Raw genomic sequence first — 19,630 nt, forward strand, 5'->3', positions numbered from 1 at the left:
GCAAAGCATCCTAATCAGGATTATTTTTAAAAGGCAGGAGCAGACATTTGGCCCAGTAGTTAAAAGACCAGTTGTGGCCGGCGCTGTGGCTCGCTAGGCTAATCCTCCACCTGCGGCGCGGGTACACCAGGTTCTAGTCCCGGTCGGGGCGCCGGATTCTGTCCCGGTTGCCCCTCTTCCAGGCCAGCTCTCTGCTGTGGCCCGGGAGTACAGTGGAGGATGGCCCAAGTGCTTGAGCCCTGCATCCACATGGGAGACCAGGAGAAGCACCTGGCTCCTGGCTTCAGATCAGCGCAGTGTGCCGAATGCAGCGCGCCGGCCGTGGCGGCCATTGGAGGATGAACCAACGGCAAAGGAAGACCTTTCTCTCTGTCTCTCTCTCTCTCTCACTGTCCACTCTGCCTGTAAAAAAAAAAAAAAAAAAAAGTTGTGCCCCATATCAGCGTGCCTGGGTTCAAGTCCCACATCCACATTGGTTGGATTCCAGGTTCCTGCAAATGCAGAAGCAGCAAGTAATGGTGCAAGTAACTGGGTCCCTGCCATCCACCTAGGAGATCCAGATTGAATTCGTGGCTCCTGACTTCAGCCTGGTCCAGCCCTGGCCATTGCACGTATTTGGGGGTGTGAACCAGTGCATGGGAGTCTCTCTCCATCTTTCTCAAATAAATGTTCTTGAGTGTCTCCTATGTGCAGGCTCTATGCTAGGATTTGGGGCTAATAAAACTAAGGCGAAGATCTGCTCTCAAAAAGCGAGTATCCTGGTCCAGGAAACAGACATGTGGACAAATAATCCCAACACACGACAAGTGGGGTCATAATAAAGGATGCCATGGGAAGATGCAGTAGACCATGTACAGAATCACAGAAGGTAAACAGCCTCTTAGCAGGAGCCCCGACGTCATCAGAGAGTAATTCAGGAACTCTCTGCACCACAAACTCAGTCTTCTTAATGTTATTTCTGAAAACTACAAGTGCTGCAGGGCTGGACTCAGCCCTGTATCTACTTTATTGTTTTCATTGATACCAGTTAAAAATAGCTGCTGTTGAAGTGTCACCTTCAAAATGACTAATCTCTATAGGGATTTTGGTTTCCTAGTGACTAGGAACATCTGCCCTCATCCTATGATATTCTTGTAAGGTTAAATAAACATTTTTGCTGAAGCATCCATCTCCATCCGTTCTTCATCCATCCATGGATCCACCTGCAGCTACCCTAGTGACCAGAGAGCAATGCTTTTAGATAACCATAGACACCACCTTACGGCATATCAAGCCTTTTTTGGGAGGTACACATCTATGGCTTTTAAATAAGGATTCTTTTCCAGAACTTGTAGCTTACTAAGGTTTGCTATATATTAAGCCCCTGCTATATGCAGAATGCTTTACATGCAAATTTCTGTTTTCTACCCTTCAGTTAAAGGCAGGGTGGTCGACAGCCCCTAAAGTGATTCCTTCTGGTTGCTGTCTCCTGCTATGCAAGCCCTCAGGCATCTTGTGCCCTTGAGTTTGCTCTGGTCTCACTGACTCAGACTGGGAGACGCAAGGCCTGAGGCCTTTGCGACTAGGTTGTACAGAGATGGCTTTCTGCAGTGTGGGTGCTTTCTCCATCTCTCAGTTGCTGACATGTTGTGATCTGCCTTGTGCTGGGAAACTGAGGCAGGCCATGGAGGCCCTTCCTACCGGCTACAGCAGTGAGCACAGAGGCAGAGACCCCAGGCCTGGCTAACATCTGCACTGCAACCTCCTGAGTGACCTTGAGCCTGAGGTCCCCTGCTGAGTCCCACCTGGATTCCTGACCCACAGAATGTAGGAGATAACAGATGTTTGTTGTTTTAGGAGTTGTTTGGGGATATTTGTTGTGCAGCAGTAGAGAACCAATGCAGGCATTATTGCCATTTTAGAGATAAGAAAACAGATTCATACAGGTTAATCACACACAGGAATGCACACAGTAACTGAGCCAGGATGCTGACACGTGACCCATTTATTACCCAGGATAAATATCAAAGTGGAGAGGGCACCCTGCCAGTGCTTCCTGTTTGTATGTTTTTGAGCAGACAGCATTCATGGTTGTTATGTTCACTGTGCTCCATTTGCACGTCTGAAGCTCAATGAAATGTGGTTAGTTCAGTGAATTCACTTCCTAGACTCCGTGGTGCAGCACTGACAATGCCACCCCAGAATCCAGGAAACAGAGCTTGTGGTCAGCTCTGTCATTCCCCAGATTTTTCTCACAGCTCTTCAGGCACAGCTTTTCCTACCGCCCCAGCTCCTGACAGCCACTGATCTGTTTTCCATTATTATGGCTTCCTCTAAAACGTTATGTAAATGAAACCAAGCAGCGTGTAACTCTTTTATCTGGCTTTGTTTGATTAACCACACTTCCATATCATTAGTATTCCTTCCTTTTTACCACAGAATAGTCAATTCACTCAGTTTTATATGTTTTGTATATACAAGTTCTTAATCAGATACATGTTTTATTTTACCCATTATGCACATTGCCTTTTTGTTTTCATAACAATGGCTTTTATGGAGCAACAGTTTTCAATTTTGATAAAGCCAAATTTATCACTTTTTTATGAATTATTTTATCTAAAATTTGTCTCCACACCCAAATTCATGCAGACTTTCTTAGATATTTTCATTCTCACTGCCTTTTGAATTTTAAATTTTGATGAAGTCCAATTTATCAAAACTTTTCTTTCATGGATCATGTTTTTAGCCCCTTAAGTAAGAAACCTTTGCTTACCAAAGGTCACTAAGAATTTTATCTTAGAAATTGTGCAGTTTTAGATTCTATATTTAAAACTCTGATGCTGTAAATTTCAGTTAATTTCTGTGTATGGTGTGAGACTCATTATTTGCTTTTTTTTTTTTTTAAGATTTATTTTATTTATTTGAAAGACACAGTTACTGAGAGAGGTAGAGCCAGAGAGAAAGAGCGGTCTTCCATCCTCTGGTTCACGCCCCAAATGACCGCAATGCCCAGAACTGAGCTGATCTGAAGCCAGGAGCCAGGAGCTTCCTCTGGGTATCCCACACACATACAGGGCCCAAGGACTTGGGCCATCCTCTACTGCTTTCCCAGGCCACAGCAGACAGCTGGATTGGAAGTGGAGCAGCCGGGTCTAGAACCAGCGCCCATATGAGATGCTGGTGCTGCAGCTGGGGCTTTAATCTGCTGTGCCGCAGTGTCGACCCCAAGCTTCATTTTTTGTGTAAAATATATGAAGAGTCTTCAAAAAGTTCATGAAAAATGCATTTAATAAAATCAGTATTATGCATGGATTTCAAAAAATGTTTTGCACCAAATAAACTGATTTTTTAAAAAAAGATTTATTTATTTATTTGAAAGTCAGAGTTACACAGAGAAAGGAGAGGCAGAAAGAGCCAGGTCTTCCATCCGCTGGTTCACTCCCCAGACAGCCACAATGGCCAGAGCTGCACCAATCCGAAGCCAGGAGCTTCCTCCATGTCTCCCAAGTGGGTGCAGGGGCCCAAGGACTTGAACCATCTTCTATTGCTTTCCCAGGCCATAGCACAGAGCTGGATCCGAAGAGGAGCAGCTGGGACTAGAGCCGGCGCCCATATGGGATGCCAGTGCTTCAGGCCAGGTCATTAACCTGCTGCGCCACAGCACCGGCCCCTAAACTGATTTTTTAATTGTACTTTCCATGAACTTTTTTCAAGTCCTCCTGTATAATTGTTTCAGCACATTTACTGAAAATACTACCCTTTCTCCAATAAATTATCTGGGTACCTTTGTCAAAAATCAGTTGGCCATTTGGGTGTAGGTCTCATTCTGGGCTCTGTATTCCATTCTACTATACTGATTATATGTGTTCATCTTTCTGCCAACACCACACTGCTGTGGTCACCCTGGCCTCATACACAGGAATTCTTGAACCCGGTAGTGGGGATCTGTCGGTGTTGTTTGTATTTGTCAGGACTGTTTGTTCTAGTCCTTTGCCTTTTCATATACTATTAACTTGTCGATATCAGCAGAAAAGCTTATTGGGGGTTTTGACTGTGATTGCAATGAATCTAAAGGTTTAACATGAGCATGGACATCTTAATTTTCTGCTTTTCAATCCATGAACACATTGTACACATTTCCACTTATTTACTTTGATTTCTTTAACCTCTGTTTTGTAGTTTTCAGCATCCCATGCATAGTTTGTCAGATTTGTATCTATTTTGTGGTTTTTTGGTACTATTGTGAATGGCAAGTAGTTTTTAAATTTGAGTTTCCAGTTGTTCTATGGTAGCACAAGAGTACTTTAAAAAGTTCACAAGGAAATTGAATGAAATGATAAGTTTATTTTACTGCAAAAAATTTTTGAAATCCATGTATTCCTTTCATGAACACTTTTCGTGAACTTTTCAAAGATCACTAATATATAAAAATAAAACTGATTTCTGCATACAAACCTTGTATTGTGTGAAACTGCTAACCTCATTTCGGCAGTGTTTGTTTTTTGCAATTTCCCCATAGGCAATCATATCATTTAAAAATAGGGATGGATTTATATCTTCCTGTAAAGTCTGTTTGCTTTTTAAATCTTTTTCTTTCCACACTGCAGGACATCTTATGCAATACTGAATAGGAGAGGGTATTGTTCTGTATTTTAGAATGGAGACATTTGAACTTTTGCCACTAAGGATGATGTTAACTGTGGGTTTTCTGTAGATTCCTTTTATCAGAGCAAGGGAGTTCCTTTCTACAGCTCATTTGCTAAGAGGTTCTGTTTTGTTTTGTTTTTTGTTTTTTTGTTTTTATCATGAATGTATGCTGAGTTTTGTCAAATCTTTGTTTGCATAGACATCATATTAATATGTTCATAGGTTTTTCCTCTTTCATTTGTTGATACAGTGAATCACACTGATTGATCTTCACATGTTAATCCAGCCTGTGTGCCCAGCATAAAACTCACTTGGTAACTGTTATGGTCTGAATTGCTTATGTCCCCTCAAAAGTGATATATTGAAAACGAATCCCCAGGTGGTAAGGGATGGGGCTTTGGGGAGGTGACCAGGTCATGTGGGCTCTGCCCTTATGATGGCATTAGTGCCCTTGTACAAGAGACCTGAGGAAGTGTGTGCCCTTCTGCCATGTGAGAATGCATAGAAAGCATCATCTGTGAGGAACAAGGTCCCCTACCTGACACTGCATTCTCTGAGGCCTTGACCTTGGAATACCCAGACCTTAGAACTGAGAGCAAAACGATCTGTTGTTCAATCTAAGGTATTTTGTTATGTCAGCCTGAACAGACTAAGGCAATAATCATCTAAGGTTCAGTTTGCTAATATTTTGTTCAGGATTTTTTTCTAAAGATTTGTTTATCTATTTGAAAGTCAGAGCTGCAGAGAGAGAAAGAGAGAGAGAGGAGAGAGGGAGAGAGAGAGAGAGAGAGAGAGAGGTCTTCCATCTGTTGGTTCATGCCCCAGATGGCCATAACAACCAGAGCTGGGCCAGTCTGAAACCAGGAGCTAGGAGCTTCTTCTGAGTCTCCCACAGGGATGCAGAGACACAAGGACTCGGGCCATCCTGCACTGCTTTCCCAGGCACATTAGCAGGGAGCTGAATCAGAAGTGTAGCAGCCGGGACTTGAACTCACGCCCAGATGGCAAGCCAGCATCACAGGAGGCAGATTTCCTGCTATACCACAGTGGTGACCCTATTGAGGATTTTTGTATCTATACTCTTGACAGATACTGATCTATAATTAAAACTTTTTTTTCTCTTGTAATGTCTTTGATTTTGTAATGCTGGCCTCATACAATGAACCGGGGGATATTTCCTTTGGTAGAATTGTAGTACTTCTTCCCTAAATATTTGGCAGACGTTATTATATCAGAGTATACTTTTGTCTCCGTGCTTTGTTCACTTCCCTTATTGCCCCTTTTCCTTCCTTTTTTTCCTTATTATTTTTGTGCTTGTTTGCCTTTTTTCTTCTGGAACACAGAATAAGGAGAATATATGTCAGTGACTTTTTTTAAAAAATTATTTATTTGACAGGTAGAGTTATAGACAGTGAGAAAGAGGGACAGAGAGAAAGGTCTTCCTTCTGTTGGTTCACCCCCCAAATGGCTGCTATGGCCGGAGCTACGCCGATCCGAAGCCAGGAGCAGGGTGCTTCCTCCTGGTCTCCCATATGGGTGCATCCACCACTGCCTTCCCAGGCAGGCCACAGCAGAGAGCTGGACTGGAAGAGGAGCAACCGGGACTAGAACCCAGTGCCCATATGGGATGCCGGCGCTGCAGGTGGAGGACCAGCCAAGTAAGCCACGGCGCCGGCCCCTGTCAGTGATTTTTTTAAAATTAACTATTCTTCCTTGAAACTCTGAGCTTAAATCTGAACACATAATTATATGAAAAAATTCCAACAGATTTAAGGGAGAATTTAGTTACTTAAGTTTCTTCTTTAACTATGCCATTTATCTTATGCTCTCAGGTTTTTAATGTCCTAAGAAATAAGACAAAATTACTGCTTCATTGTTACCTTTAGGTGCTACTGCCACATTGTTTTCTATGTTGTCAGCCACCTGACAGTACTCCCCTCTTACTTGATGTACTAGAAAGGACATGGCTTAGCCCACTGAAACAGGAGGTGGGAAAGGTCAGTGTGCCAACAACCTTCCCTGGTGCCATCCTGCATTTTAAATCAGTACCACTCTTCTGGGTCAGTTCTCTTAGGAAGTGTAGACTAGATAACCCTACACAAGTAAATGGGCAACTTCTGGCATGGATTTCATTCACTGAGAAGGACTGATGTGATACTGTCACAATTAGTTCACACTAGCACAGTGGCTTTGTTCTGATTCTCAGTATGTTACGCCAGTCGGTGAGATGGTCTGTGGAGTTACTCTGTGTTTACACTTGGATGTGTATCTATTTGCTTTTAGAACACTATAAACATTTTACCTGAAGTATTTCCCGAGTTACACTTTTAAATGTACTCCTACTCCAAACACAGTTAAACAGAAAACCCTCAGTAATATAGACCCCTCCTTCCTTCCCCCTCCTCTTTCTCTCCCTTCTTCTCTCTTTTTCTTTCATATATATGTTATCAGTAATTAGAAAGGAAGAGTGATAAGGGAGATGGAAAGAACAGAGGGAGGGAGGGAGGGAAAGAGAGAGAGAGAGAGAGAGAGGATATGAATCCAAATGCTTGCAACATCTGGGGCTGGGTCAGGCCAAAGCCAGGAGGCGGGAACTGTGTCTGGGTCTCCTGCATGGGTAGCAGTGGCCCAAGCCATTTGACCATTTCGACTGCCTTCCCAGGGGCATTAGCATGGAGTTGGACTGGAAGCGTAGTATCTGGGATTTGAACTGGCGCTCTCATGAAATGCTAGCATTGCAAGCAGTAATTTAACCTGCTATGTTATAATGCCAACTCCCAGATGCCATTTAAAAAACTTTCTAATAAAAAATAATTCTCTACTCTTTTTATACTTTTCAGTATTTATTCTTTCTACTAGTCTTTTTTTTTTTTTTTTTTTTTTTACAGGCAGAGTGGACAGTGAGAGAGAGAGACAGAGAGAAAGGTCTTCCTTTGCCGTTGGTTCACCCTCCAATGGCCGCTGCGGCCAGCACGCTGCATTCGGCACACTGCGCTGATCTGAAGCCAGGAGCCAGGTGCTTTTCCTGGTCTCCCATGTGGGTGCAGGGCCCAAGCACTTGGGCCATCCTCCACTGCACTCCCAGGCCATAGCAGAGAGCTGGCCTGGAAGAGGAGCAACCAGGACAGAATCTGGCGCCCAGACCGGGACTAGAACCTGGTGTGCCAGCGCCGCAGGTGGAGGATTAGCCTAGTGAGCTGCGGCGCCGGCCACTTTCTATTAGTCTTGACGGATTCTCCTTGAAGCCAAAAGAAATGGACATCTTTACTTCTTACATCCTCCTTGCTTCATTCCTCTAGCATGACTAATAAAGTTATATTTTTATTGTTTCATAATAAAACAATCTAGAGTATTACACAGCACTTTTGGAAATTAGCCATAGATGGTTCCTTCTTTAAAATTTTTTCAATTTTATTTGTTGTCCAATAATTCTTTAAGCATTAGCATGTAGCACAAACTCTGATTATTTAAACATCAACTTTTGGCAACCCTGGCATTAAGTTTCATTTGGGGGCCAGCGTTGCGACCCAGAGGGTAAAGTTGCCGCCTGGGATGCTGGCATCCCATATAGGTTCTGGTTCATGTCCAAGTTGTTCCACTTCTAATTCAGCTCCCTGCTAAGGGCCTGGGAAAAGCAGCAGTGATAGTTCAAGTGATTAGGTCTCTGCCACCACTGTGGGAGACCAGGAAGCTCCTGGTTCCTGGCTGTGGCCTCACCCATTATGACCATCTGGAGAGTGAACTAGTAGATGGAATATTTCTGTCTCTTCCTTTCTCTCTGTAACTCTGCCTTTCAAATAAATAAATAACCTTTAAGATGTTCCAGCTGTGTTGTCTGAGAACTTTGGATATATCACTAAGTATCATGGTCTCCCACGTAGACTAGGCAGTAAGTAAGTTGCACTTAGGAATCAAGATTCAAGCTTATTTGTATGCAGCATACTGCATGACAGTAAGCAATTCTTATTTTCACTGATATTCTGCTCCCATAATTGTTGAAACTGTTGAATCACTTGGAAAAAAAAAAAACTTGCTATGGAAAAGTATGAATTGGTGGAACAACATAAGCCAGAAAAAGTTACAGGGAGTTTTCTCATGACCTTCATTTATCTTCAGTCATTCAACAAATATTTTGCTACATGATGAGCGCTGTTCTAGTGCTGGGGATAAAGCAGTGAACACACAGACTCAAGTTCTCATGGTGAAACCATTTGGAGAAAACTTAAAAGCAAACCAAAGAAATTATTTTCTATAGCACGTCAGGGCTCATTGTTCAGAATGGTGTCGAGCATCTTTTTCTTTCCTGGGGCTCAACTAAGAGAAAATGGGTTTTGCACCATTGGATAGAAAAGATGTCGTTTTACGAAGGAGAGCACATTGAGATTGGCCGATGGGGAAGGGGAGCTGAGAGAAGGTGAACTTCATTGAATCTGTCATGTCACCTTCTAGGCTGGCTACTTGCCCACAGATAGGGCTCTATTTTATTTTTAAAAAATTTTTTAACTTTTATTTAATGAATATAAATTTCCAAAGTAGAGCTTATGGATTACAATAGCTTTTTCCCCTCCATAACTTCCCTCCCACCCGCAACGCTCCTATCTCCCGCTCCTTCTCCCCTTCCATTCACATCAAGATTCATTTTCAATTATCTTTATATACAGAAGGTCAATTTAGCATATATTAAGTAAAGATTTCAACAGTTTGCACTCACACCAAAACACAGAGTGTAAAATACTGTGTCAGTACTAGTTATAGCATTACTTCACAATGTACGACACATTAAAGACAGAGATCCCACATGAGGAGTAAGTGCACCGTGAATCCTGTTGTTGACTTAACAATTTGACACTCTTGTTTATGGTGTCAGTAATCAGTCACCCTAGGCTCTTGTCATGAGTTGCCAAGGCTATGGAGGCCTTTTGAGTTTGCTGACTCTGATCTTATTTAGACAAGGTCATAGTCAAAGTGGAAGTTCTCTCCTTCCTTCAGAGAAAGGTACCTCCTTCTTTGATGACCCGTTCTTTCTACTGGGATCTCACCAGCAGAGATATTTCATATAGGGTTTTTTTGTTTGTTTTTTTTCCAGAGTGTCTTGGCTTTCCATGCCTAAAATACTCTCATGGGCTCTTCAGCCAGATCCGCATGCCTTAAGGGCTGATTCTGAGGCTAGAGTGCTGTTTAGAACATCTGCCATTCTATGAGGACTCCATTTTATACTCACAACATCCCTGTGAGCTAAGTTTTATGTGCATGTATTCCATAGATAATTGAGCAAGTGCATTACTTGCTTCGGATGACGCGGTCCATTAGTGCAGAGCAAAGGTTGCTTCTAAAGCTCAGACATGAGGGCTACTTCATTCCCACTGTGCAATGCTTTGAACTCAGTGGATGAAATATTTTTTTTTTTGACAGGCAGAGTGGACAGTGAGAGAGAGAGAGACAGAGAGAAAGGTCTTCCTTTTGCCATTGGTTCACCCTCCAATGGCCGCCACGGCCGGCGCGCTGTGGCCGGTGCACCGTGCCGATCCGAAGGCAGGAGCCAGGTGCTTCTCCTGGTCTCCCATGGGATGCAGGGCACAAGCACTTGGGCCATCCTCCACTGCACTCCCGGGCCACAGCAGAGAGCTGGCCTGGAAGAGGGGCAACCGGGAAAGAATCTGGCACCCTGACCGGGACTAGAACCTGGTGTGCCGGCGCCGCTAGGTGGAGGATTAGTCTATTGAGCCGCGGCGCCGGCCAGTGGATGAAATATTGGCATTGTAAATCTTTAAGCTTTTGTTCAGGGTGGTTTAGGTAGGTTTTTTTTTCCTCAAAGTAAGGAAAAGGACTCTATCAGTGGCTTTCAAACCTCCCCCTCCCCTTTTAAGGATGAAAATCTACTTTCCAAACAAGGATTGTGTGGAATCCCAGTCAATGCAACAGATGAGAGCACAGTGGTACAGGTTAGAGCCTCACTCACTGCCTCTGCCCACGTGCCCCTCTGAGGAAATCCCCCCTCAGTGGCTTGGGCTCAGGGTGTCCAGCAACTCTCTTTGCCTAATGAGCATTATCAAAAGACAAGGATAAAATAAAACCCAACTGGTTACTTAGAATCACACCAAATTTGAATTTATTACTTCATGAAGTCTCAGCTGTCAGAACCCCATTTGGGAAGGCCTGACTTCAGCCATCCAGTCTGGCAGTAGGGCATATCCCGAGCAGAGTTATTGTAGGCATGAGTTCAGTAAGGGAGTGAGTGGAGGCTGAGTCCACTGGACACAGGAGACTCACTGTTCCCAAGTTTTCAGACTGTGGTCAACAGCTCTGGACCTTCTAGCTCTCATGCCAGCTCGCTACAGATACTTGGTAACACCCTTTTATGCTATGTAGTTGCTCATGAACTGCATCTTGCTATCCCAAGCACCAGGACTAAGAAACCAAGAGCCTTGAGGGAGTCCTCACTACACTCCTCAATGTGGATCCCTTCTTAATGAGCAAGGATCCTTGGGACATGTAAGAATAAAAACTGGAAGTTTTGTTCCGCTCTCAGTACTGGCTGTTGACTTTGTTTCTACATTTACAAAACAAGGGCCATAATGTCTTCCATAGAGCTTGGCTCACTGTAGGTATTCAACAAACCCTAGCTATTGTATCTATTAACACTTTTAGGTCCTCAGTCACAGAAAATTGAATTATTCACTTTCTTTTGTTGAATATGATTCTTATGGATCAATGAAAACTTTATAGTGCATTGTGCTGTGGCTTGCTGTCCCTTTCACTGCTGCATTCACACTCTTGTTCTCTTTCCTTATAGAGGTGCTCAATCTAACATGTCTCTCTGTTGTATATTTTTGGATGTTGTGTTCACTTGAAAAAACTGGTGTATATATATATATATATATTCATGTGTCCCAAATATTAACATATGTGTGATTTTTCCATAGACCAAATCTCAATTTTTAAAAATATTTTCTTCATTCAACACAATGTGTTTAAGATCTAAACATACTGTGAGTATACCTCTAGATCATTATTCCTGAATATCAGTTTATTATTCTCCTCTATCTACACTATTCCATCTACCCTTAGATCCTTTCGATGGGCAAGCAGGCTGCCTCTAACTACCTGCCACCTCAAACAATGTTCTGATGAACAACCTGAACATGTGTCCTTATAACCACCGCACAAAAACACAAAATATTCTTTGAAAAGCTGGAATAAAGAGAAATTTCCTTAAAATTATAAAATATAATCAGTCAGAGATTTATAGCAAACATCAAACAAAACAGAGCCATTTCAGAGACAGTATCTTTAAAATCAGGAAGAAACCAAGAATTTCCAGTAATCACAGTGAACTTCAACATTTCAGTGAGAAACTTGATCAATATGGTAAGACTAAAAAAAAAAAAAAAATAAGGATAAGAAGGAAAGAGATGAAGGTCTACAGATGATAGATCATTTACATACAAACTCTAAGAACCAAGAAATACAGTAGGCTTGATAAATTCTATCAATTCTCAAAAATTAGAATAGTGTGCATACAATAATTACCGGTTACTGGTATTTACCAATTACATCATGCAAAAAAGACAACTCTTCACAACAGCAACAAAACTATAAAGTGTTCAAAAATTAGTACACACAACTTTTATGAAAAAATTAAAACAAATCATGCAAAGACAAACTTGAACAAATGGAGAAATCTAGCATTGTAAAGATCAAAGTTTCCCCCAAATTAATTTATATATTCAATATTATGCTATTGAAGTTTAAGACTTTTTACAGAAACTTGGCAAATTTATTCTAAAATTTATATAGGAGAATATGGTTTGTGAGTAAATAAGTAAATAGAAAATTAGAAAGAATTGTCCCACTAGATTTTATGAATAATACAAAAAATTATTAAAAAGTGGTGAACTCTTGGCACAGAAGAAACATTTTAATAGAATAGAAATGGAAAGCACAGGTCAGCCCTATGTATCTGAGGTAAGTAGTCATTTGCTGGAGTAGGCTCCACAAACTATTACACAAAGTGTGGACTGGTAGGTAAGAAAAAAAAAAAACTGCTTTCTGTAGGGAGAAAAACTTGATCCCTACCTCACACTGTCAAACAGACGTGTTTTTATGTGAATTCCTGCAGGATACAAGATATTTAAAGGGAACAGTAAACCTGCAAAGTTAACCAAAGAAAATATCATATGAGGTTCTTGGAAACATACAGCAGGAAATATTTTCTTGTAAAAAGACCCAAGGAGCTCAACCCACAAAATAATAAATAAATAAACAAACAAACAAACAAACCTGCTGGTTCTGGCTGCATGAAAATTTAGACTTTTGGTTACATAGAGCCCTTTGTTAAAATTAATGTGAGATATTGTGGGTATTTTCAATATTTGCAAAACCCAAGGTTTCTTCTAAATCACAAATGAAAACACGAGAAACCAGATTTTAGGAACAGGCAACGTGTAAACAGACCTAACTCACAACTATTGCACATGAAGGAGGGCTCATCTGTGCTTGCGAGCGGAAAATTCGAAGGTTTACACCCCCTGACACAGGACACTGGTGAAAACCAGAGAGCAGGAAAAATGCGAGTCTGGGGGCAGAGATTGGTCAGGCCCCGCCCCTGCCGGTCACGTGCTCTCCCCACCCCCGCAGCAGGCACCGCCCTCGGCCCACGTGCGAGCCGGGCTGCGCTTCTGCCCCTACAGACCCCGAGAGGCCACATCGCCGTCTCCACGTCGAGGGAGCGCCGCGCTGGCTTCGCGGCTCTAGAAGCCTCCCTGGGCTCATGGAGAACGTAAGCGGACGGGCCCGAGTGCGGGCGCGAGGCATCGCCCGCTGCCCGGGTGCCGCGGGAGTGGGGCGCACGCAGGCGTCGCCGCAGGTGGGTCGACAGCTTCGCTGGCTTCGCTGCATGCTCTCCTGCGCGGGGTCCGGCCTGGGTAGTGCCTTTCTCTATGTTAGGAAGCAGTGCGTTATCTTTCCTCGCCATGATTCCTCACCTTTTCCCCTATCTTAGCTGAGTAAGATAATACAAGTGTATTAGCCAGTGAAGACCGAAGATTTGGAAGCGTGTGTGTCACTCCTTCCAGTTTCTGAATTTAATTGCTTGATTTGTTTTCTTTTAATTATTTTAAAATTTTATTTTAGGTACACAAACTTCATACATTTCGTATTTACAAATTTAGAAACATAGTGATTCTTCCCACCCTACCCTTCCTCCCACTCACACTCCCACCCTTCTTCCTCATCCCTATATTTTCACTCTCAGTTTTTACAAGTATCCATTTCCAGTTCACATTATACTCACAAGGTTAAGCCTACACTAAGTAAAGATAGTATGAAGAAAACAACACTGTTCTATAACAGTGGAAACAAGGGCTGTTCAAAGTCATCACATCTCAAAGTGTCCATTTCACTCTTACAGATTACCTTTTAGATACTCTTTAAGTATCTAAATCAGATCAGGGAGAACATGTGGTATTTGTCTTTTTGAGCCTGTCTTATTTCTGTACATATAGTGGTTTCTAGGTGCATCCATTTTGTTGCAAATGACAGAATTTCAGGGTTTTTTTACTGCTGTATAATATTCCGTAGTGTACATATGCCATAATTTATCCAGTCTTCAGTTGATGGACATCTAGGTTGATTTCCATATCTTAGCTATTGTGAATTGAGCTGCAATTGATTTGGTTTTAAATTGCTGGGTAAAAATGGTTGTGCCTTCTTATCGTTTCTAATCCAGTAGTCTCACTAATTGCTGTGTGCAAATGAGTAATTTCAGACAAATGGTGTTTGAATAACCATTACTGGTAGGGCTTCTTGCTGCAATTAGGCAACTAGATTGAACTGACACACACAAGCAATCTTGGGTAATGTTATAACCACATCCTCTTAGAATTTGTAGCACACACTTAGGCCAGGAGGCCCTCAAGTGAGAAGCAGATGGTTATTGTGTCTTATATTCTCTGAAGTTGAGGTCTCTCGACTTGGTTCATCTTTTTACAGGCCAAGATAGAGTAACTTCTTTTACAAAGTTAAGTAGTTACTGTGAAGAGAGAAAACGCTTAAATTAATTGTTCGGCCCACCTATTGTGTGACTGATACTGACCCAGTGTATTCTGGGTCAGGGTGGAGGGTTCATTGTCTGAGCTGGTGACTCAGTTTATTTCCATGGCCATGGAAGCAACTGTGCTGTGTCTCCTCTGATGGCCTCCTGGGCACAGGGACCACATCTCTGCCTTTTTGCACCTCTGATGTTTAGTGCAGTCAGTACTGAAATCTTGAGTGCAGTGAGTGAGAACTGTAGCCTTATTCCAGAATCCTTTATTCCACAATGAGTGCTTTCTTCTCTCTCAAGGGTTTTACCTGTTAACACTTGTTATTTAGCTCATGGTTATCGAATGACATGATACTGTTTTTATCTTATGCTAACCTATCGATTTGTGACTTACCATCTCAAACCTGAGCAAACTTTTTTGTTCTTTTAGCCTCCATCTGTTGATCTTAGTGACAATGAAGGATCCTGTAGCCGGGGCCCTGTGGACGCAAACAAGATTTCACAGCAGCGTAAGTGCAGCTCGGTCCATTCCATTTAGTGCCATTCGGTCTGGTGAAGTGGGAGTGACTCTTTGGAGCCCGACAGCAGCAGGCTGAGTTCTTGAACATCTGCTTTTCCTTTTCTTGAAGGATACTTCTTTGCCGTGTTCCTTTGGGACTCTACCACAAAGTCAGCTGCTGAACTTTCCAGTCGTACCCCCTAAATGGGAATCCTCAGACATCAGAAAGCCAGGCTTCTGATTCTTTCCATCCATTGAGAAAATTTTAAAATGTTTAAAAACTTTATGGTATACAGATGCCAGTGCCATGTCCTTGCAGGGATGGTGGAAAGCTGACACATGCTCCAGTGTGCTCATCTCCCCCGCCCCCCATGGCAGGTTCATCACCATTTGCTGGTAGCTGTCCTCCCTGCAAAGCCAGATGTGGCCTCAGGACACTTGGGAACGCGCTGCTCCCAGTAGGCACAACCATGCAGTTTGAGTTGGCACTCCCAATCTCTGTGTCCCTCGTTACCCATGGAGTAATGGCTCTGGGACCCCCAAGGGATACCCAGATCCACAGATGCTCCAGTCCCTTGTTTCAAATGGTGGAGTCTGTGCATGTACATCATTTAAGTCATCTCTGGAGTGCTTCTATTACATAATACAGTGGAAATGCTGTGTACATAGTTATGCATACTGGATTTGGGGATGAGAAGAAGAAAAGAAAAAAGCAGTATTTGTTTGGTACAAATATAGCTGCCTCCTCCCCCCAAGTATTTTCCATTGGGATCTGTAGGTGGTTGAATTCCAGGATGTGGAACCCATGGATCCGGGGAGCTGGCTGTAGAAGCCTGTTAAGGCTGCCATAACAAAGCTGCATAGACGAGCTGGCTGATGCGATAGCAGGTGTTTCTCACAACTCTGCGGGCTGGAACTCTGAGATCAAGGTGAAGCAGGGTTGGTTTCCCTTGAGGCTGCTGTCCTTGGCTGGTAGATGGCCACTTCTCCTTGGGGTTGCCAGACCTTTCTTCAGTGCATTTCCGAGTCCTCATTTGTTGGCAGTGGCATCAGTCATGTAGGACCACTCAATGGTGTCACTTTAACTTAGTCACCTCTTTAAGGGCCCTGTCTTCAAGTACAACTGCACTCGGAGGTATTGGAGGTCAGTAAGACTTTAATAGAGAAATTTTGGAGGAACACCATTCTGCTCATAACCCCGGATGAAACCTGTTAACCACCTCTTCTGTTCTGACCATGAAGTTAAGTGATTAATTTCTGATGAATGTGTCAGCACTAAGCGCTGAGATTCTGCCACACTCCGAGGATCTGATCCCTCCACCCATCTCCTCCTGTTCCTCGCCACCAGTTTTCTAGCCCTGTTCACACACCTGCTGTGGTCTGACTCACACAGGTAAATGTGCAATGTGTGAGCACAGTAGCTCTGTTTTAAGAGGCAGGCAGTGGGGTCGGAGCTGGCAGCACCACCACCATTCAAATAGTATTCCAATTGTGAGAACGCCTTTCCATGTCTGCTACACATTCTTGTGAGTAGCAAGTGATGAACACCTTCATCCTTTCGGGAAGACTGAATACTTAGTTATTTAGATTGTGGTAAGATATACGTGATAAAATTTACCATTTTAACTATTTTGAATGTTTAGCCTGAGTATATTAAGTCCATTCATGTTTTTGGGTAACGTGTCATCACCATCCATCTCTAGACTTTTTAATCATCTTGTGAAGCCGAAACTGTGTACTTATTAAACAGCCATTGCCCTTCTTCCTCAAGTCACTGGCAACCATCGTTCTTTGAGTTTTTGAAACTGTCCAACGTTTTTTGAAACCAAGAGTGTGAGTGATATGAACAATAAAATGAGGGCAGTGGAATGTTTTTTAAAGTAAATAACTTTTGTGGTTTTTCCTGGGAGACTCAGATGTTACCAACAGGGATATGGACAGCAGTGCTGAGCAGGTGGCCGTGCCCTTTGGGGCAGTTTCATGCAGAAATTGTGTCAGGGCACAGTGGCTGAGTCAGAGTCCTGGAGCACCATCAGACCGTGAGGTATTTTACTTTGCAGTAATAACCTGTATTTTTAGATCTTAAAGTTGTTTTCAGGGCACCAAAGTTACATCCTAAAAGTCAACATTTCCTATTTGCATTTAAACAAAGTACTAATTTGGAAACAAATTCCAGTTTCATGTTTTCTAGAAGCTAAAAGTGAGTCTCATGCTCCGAGGTGAGGCAGTGCCTCTCACTGTCGCGGGGAATGATGTAGCATCACCACTGGCAGTGTTGCGGGTCATTTTTCTATTCATGGAGAAAGGTAAGCGACTCGGCCCTTCCTTGTCTGTGCACGGTGCTGGTGTCACTCCTGAGGTGTCATTCTCCAGCTAAAGGAGGCAGAGCTGCCCCCATCACACGTGTGGAGCAGAGCACACAGACAGCTTCCTCCTTAGCCTAGAAGAGAAAGTCTGCAATATGTCAAGAGCTAGGACTCACTCCAGATCTGTTCTTTCTAATCAAACATTCTGTGTTTTCTTCACAGTTTTCCATTTTCAGGCTGAAGGCTTCTGTGTCGCCCAGGATGTTTTCAGCAGTGTGGGCATGTTTTATTAAACACCGAGAACTCGAGTCTCAGTGGTAGATGCGTTTTTGATGCAGTAGTTGTAAACAGTATCACTAGAATGAATATGAGATGTTGCTGCATTCTCTTCACACTTTAGGTAAAGAAACTGTTTCTCCTGGTGACACTGGCAGTACTTTTGTGGAAGGAGGTATGAAAATCAGGCAGGACTTTGTGGATTTGGATATCTGTACCAGAGAAAAATTGGCACACGTGAGAGATTGTAAAACAGGTACCTGGTCTTCTTGTTACTTACTTTTTAGTGATGTGACCAGATGTTGTTTAAGGTATTTCAATTTTTAGGCCTAAATTAGATGAGCTCATAATTAACAGATACACACAGAACAAAATCCCTAATTTTCCCTTTTGTTACTAGGAGTAACAGCATCTTTCCCCAAACTACATCTCACTTTTGGAAGAGATTTCCTTTTTACACCTTGGGGAGGATGTTAAAAGAGGGTGCTTGTTTTTCCTAACCCTTATCATTTATCAAGAACAATAACCATCCTGGACTTCAGCTGTAAAAAGAGAGACTGGGCTTGGTGCCTCATCCCTGCAAGTACACACACAGTTGTGGGAATTTTCTGGGAAGCAGGCCTAGTTTTCACTGGATTCTCAACATGCCTTGTGGCTCCCTCCCAAAAGTTGAGATTCACTGATGCACATTGGTGTCTTTATTTCCCTCCCTTCTTATCTTCATTGTTTTTTTTTCTTTAAATATTTATATATTTATTTGAAAGTCAGAATTACAGAGAGAGAGATGGAGAGATGGAGAGAGAGGGAGAGGGAGACAGAGAGAAAGAGAGAGAGAGAGAGAGAGAGAGAGAGAGAGAGAGAAATCCTCCATCCACTGCTTTACTTCCCAAATGACACATGGTCAGGTCTGAGCCAGGCCAACGCTAGGAGCCTGGAACTCCATCTGGGTCTCCTATGTGGGTGGCAGTGGCCCGAGCACTTGGGCCATCTTCTGCTGCTTTCCCAGGCACATTAACAGGGAGCTGGATCAGAAGTAGAGCAGCCAGGACTCAAACTGGCACTGATGTGAGATACTGACATTGCAGGTGGAGACTTACCCTGCCGCACCACAATGCCAACCCCACATCAGTGTTTTCCAAACTTTTTCTTTTATCCAGGCAGCAAAGTTAAAAATAGGTGCTAGAGGGAGTCAAGAAATTTGTGGAAAAATAGAAGTTTCCATGAACTATTCGAAGCCCCCGGATGTTACAACCCAGCTGTCTTGCCAGCTCTGACAGTCCACTTTGCTTCTCTGCCATTTAAATGAGCCACTTAAATATGTGGTCATTTCCCCAGGATTTGGGAGGATAAAAGAAAGCTTTTCTGTGAATAGCACAGCAACTGCTTGTTCCTACCAGATGCACATCAGAGATTGGAGCTGAGAAGTTTGAGGTGCACACGATAGGTTTTCTTCCTCTGACCTCAAGGACACCCATTTCCACTTCATCCATAAGAAAAAGCAAAGTGGAGCCTGTTTGAAATTCTTTTCCGTAGGACAAACCCTGGATGATTCTTTGTGAGGAAAGCTGGAAGAACCTCCTCTTTTTAAAAAAAAAAAAAAAATTATTTGAAAGGCAGAGTTAGAGAGAGGGAGGGAGGGAGAGACAGGTCTTTCATCTGCTGGTTCACTCCCCAAGTGGCAACAGTGGCTGGAGCTAGGCGGGTCTCCCACATCCGTGCAAAGGCCCAAGGACTTGAGCCATCTTCTGCTGCCTTCCCAAACATGTCAACAGGCGGCTTGATCCGAAGTGGAGTGATCAGGACTTGAACTGGCGCCCATGTTGCAGCATTGCAGGCAGCAGCTTAACCTGTTATGCCACAACGCTGGCCCCTGGAAGCACC

General features: G+C 43.1%; 1 protein-coding gene across 4 annotated transcripts in view; it reads left to right on the forward strand.

Annotated features, from left to right (window-relative positions):
• Positions 1 to 13,259: 13,259 nt before the first annotated feature.
• PIWIL4 (piwi like RNA-mediated gene silencing 4) overlaps positions 13,260 to 19,630 on the forward strand; it is a 47,205-nt gene continuing 40,834 nt past the window's right edge. For 2 of the 4 annotated variants that reach the window (XR_016233773.1, XM_089332739.1), the window contains exons 1-3: positions 13,260 to 13,492; positions 15,099 to 15,177; positions 17,874 to 18,005. Coding sequence is in view for 3 of the 4 variants with exons in the window: in XM_089332739.1 (XP_089188865.1) it covers positions 13,397 to 13,492; positions 15,099 to 15,177; positions 17,874 to 18,005 (307 nt within the window). In the remaining variant the exon portion in view is untranslated. Of the gene's footprint in view, positions 13,493 to 15,098; positions 15,178 to 17,077; positions 17,207 to 17,462; positions 17,474 to 17,873; positions 18,006 to 19,630 lie in introns of those variants that run through there. The other 2 variants (XM_089332746.1, XM_089332741.1) reach the window with 2 other exon arrangements.

Source organism: Oryctolagus cuniculus, chromosome 1 (genome assembly GCF_051225735.1).
Source record: "Oryctolagus cuniculus isolate XC-2025 breed Fujian yellow rabbit chromosome 1, ASM5122573v1, whole genome shotgun sequence".
NCBI lineage: Eukaryota > Metazoa > Chordata > Mammalia > Lagomorpha > Leporidae > Oryctolagus > Oryctolagus cuniculus.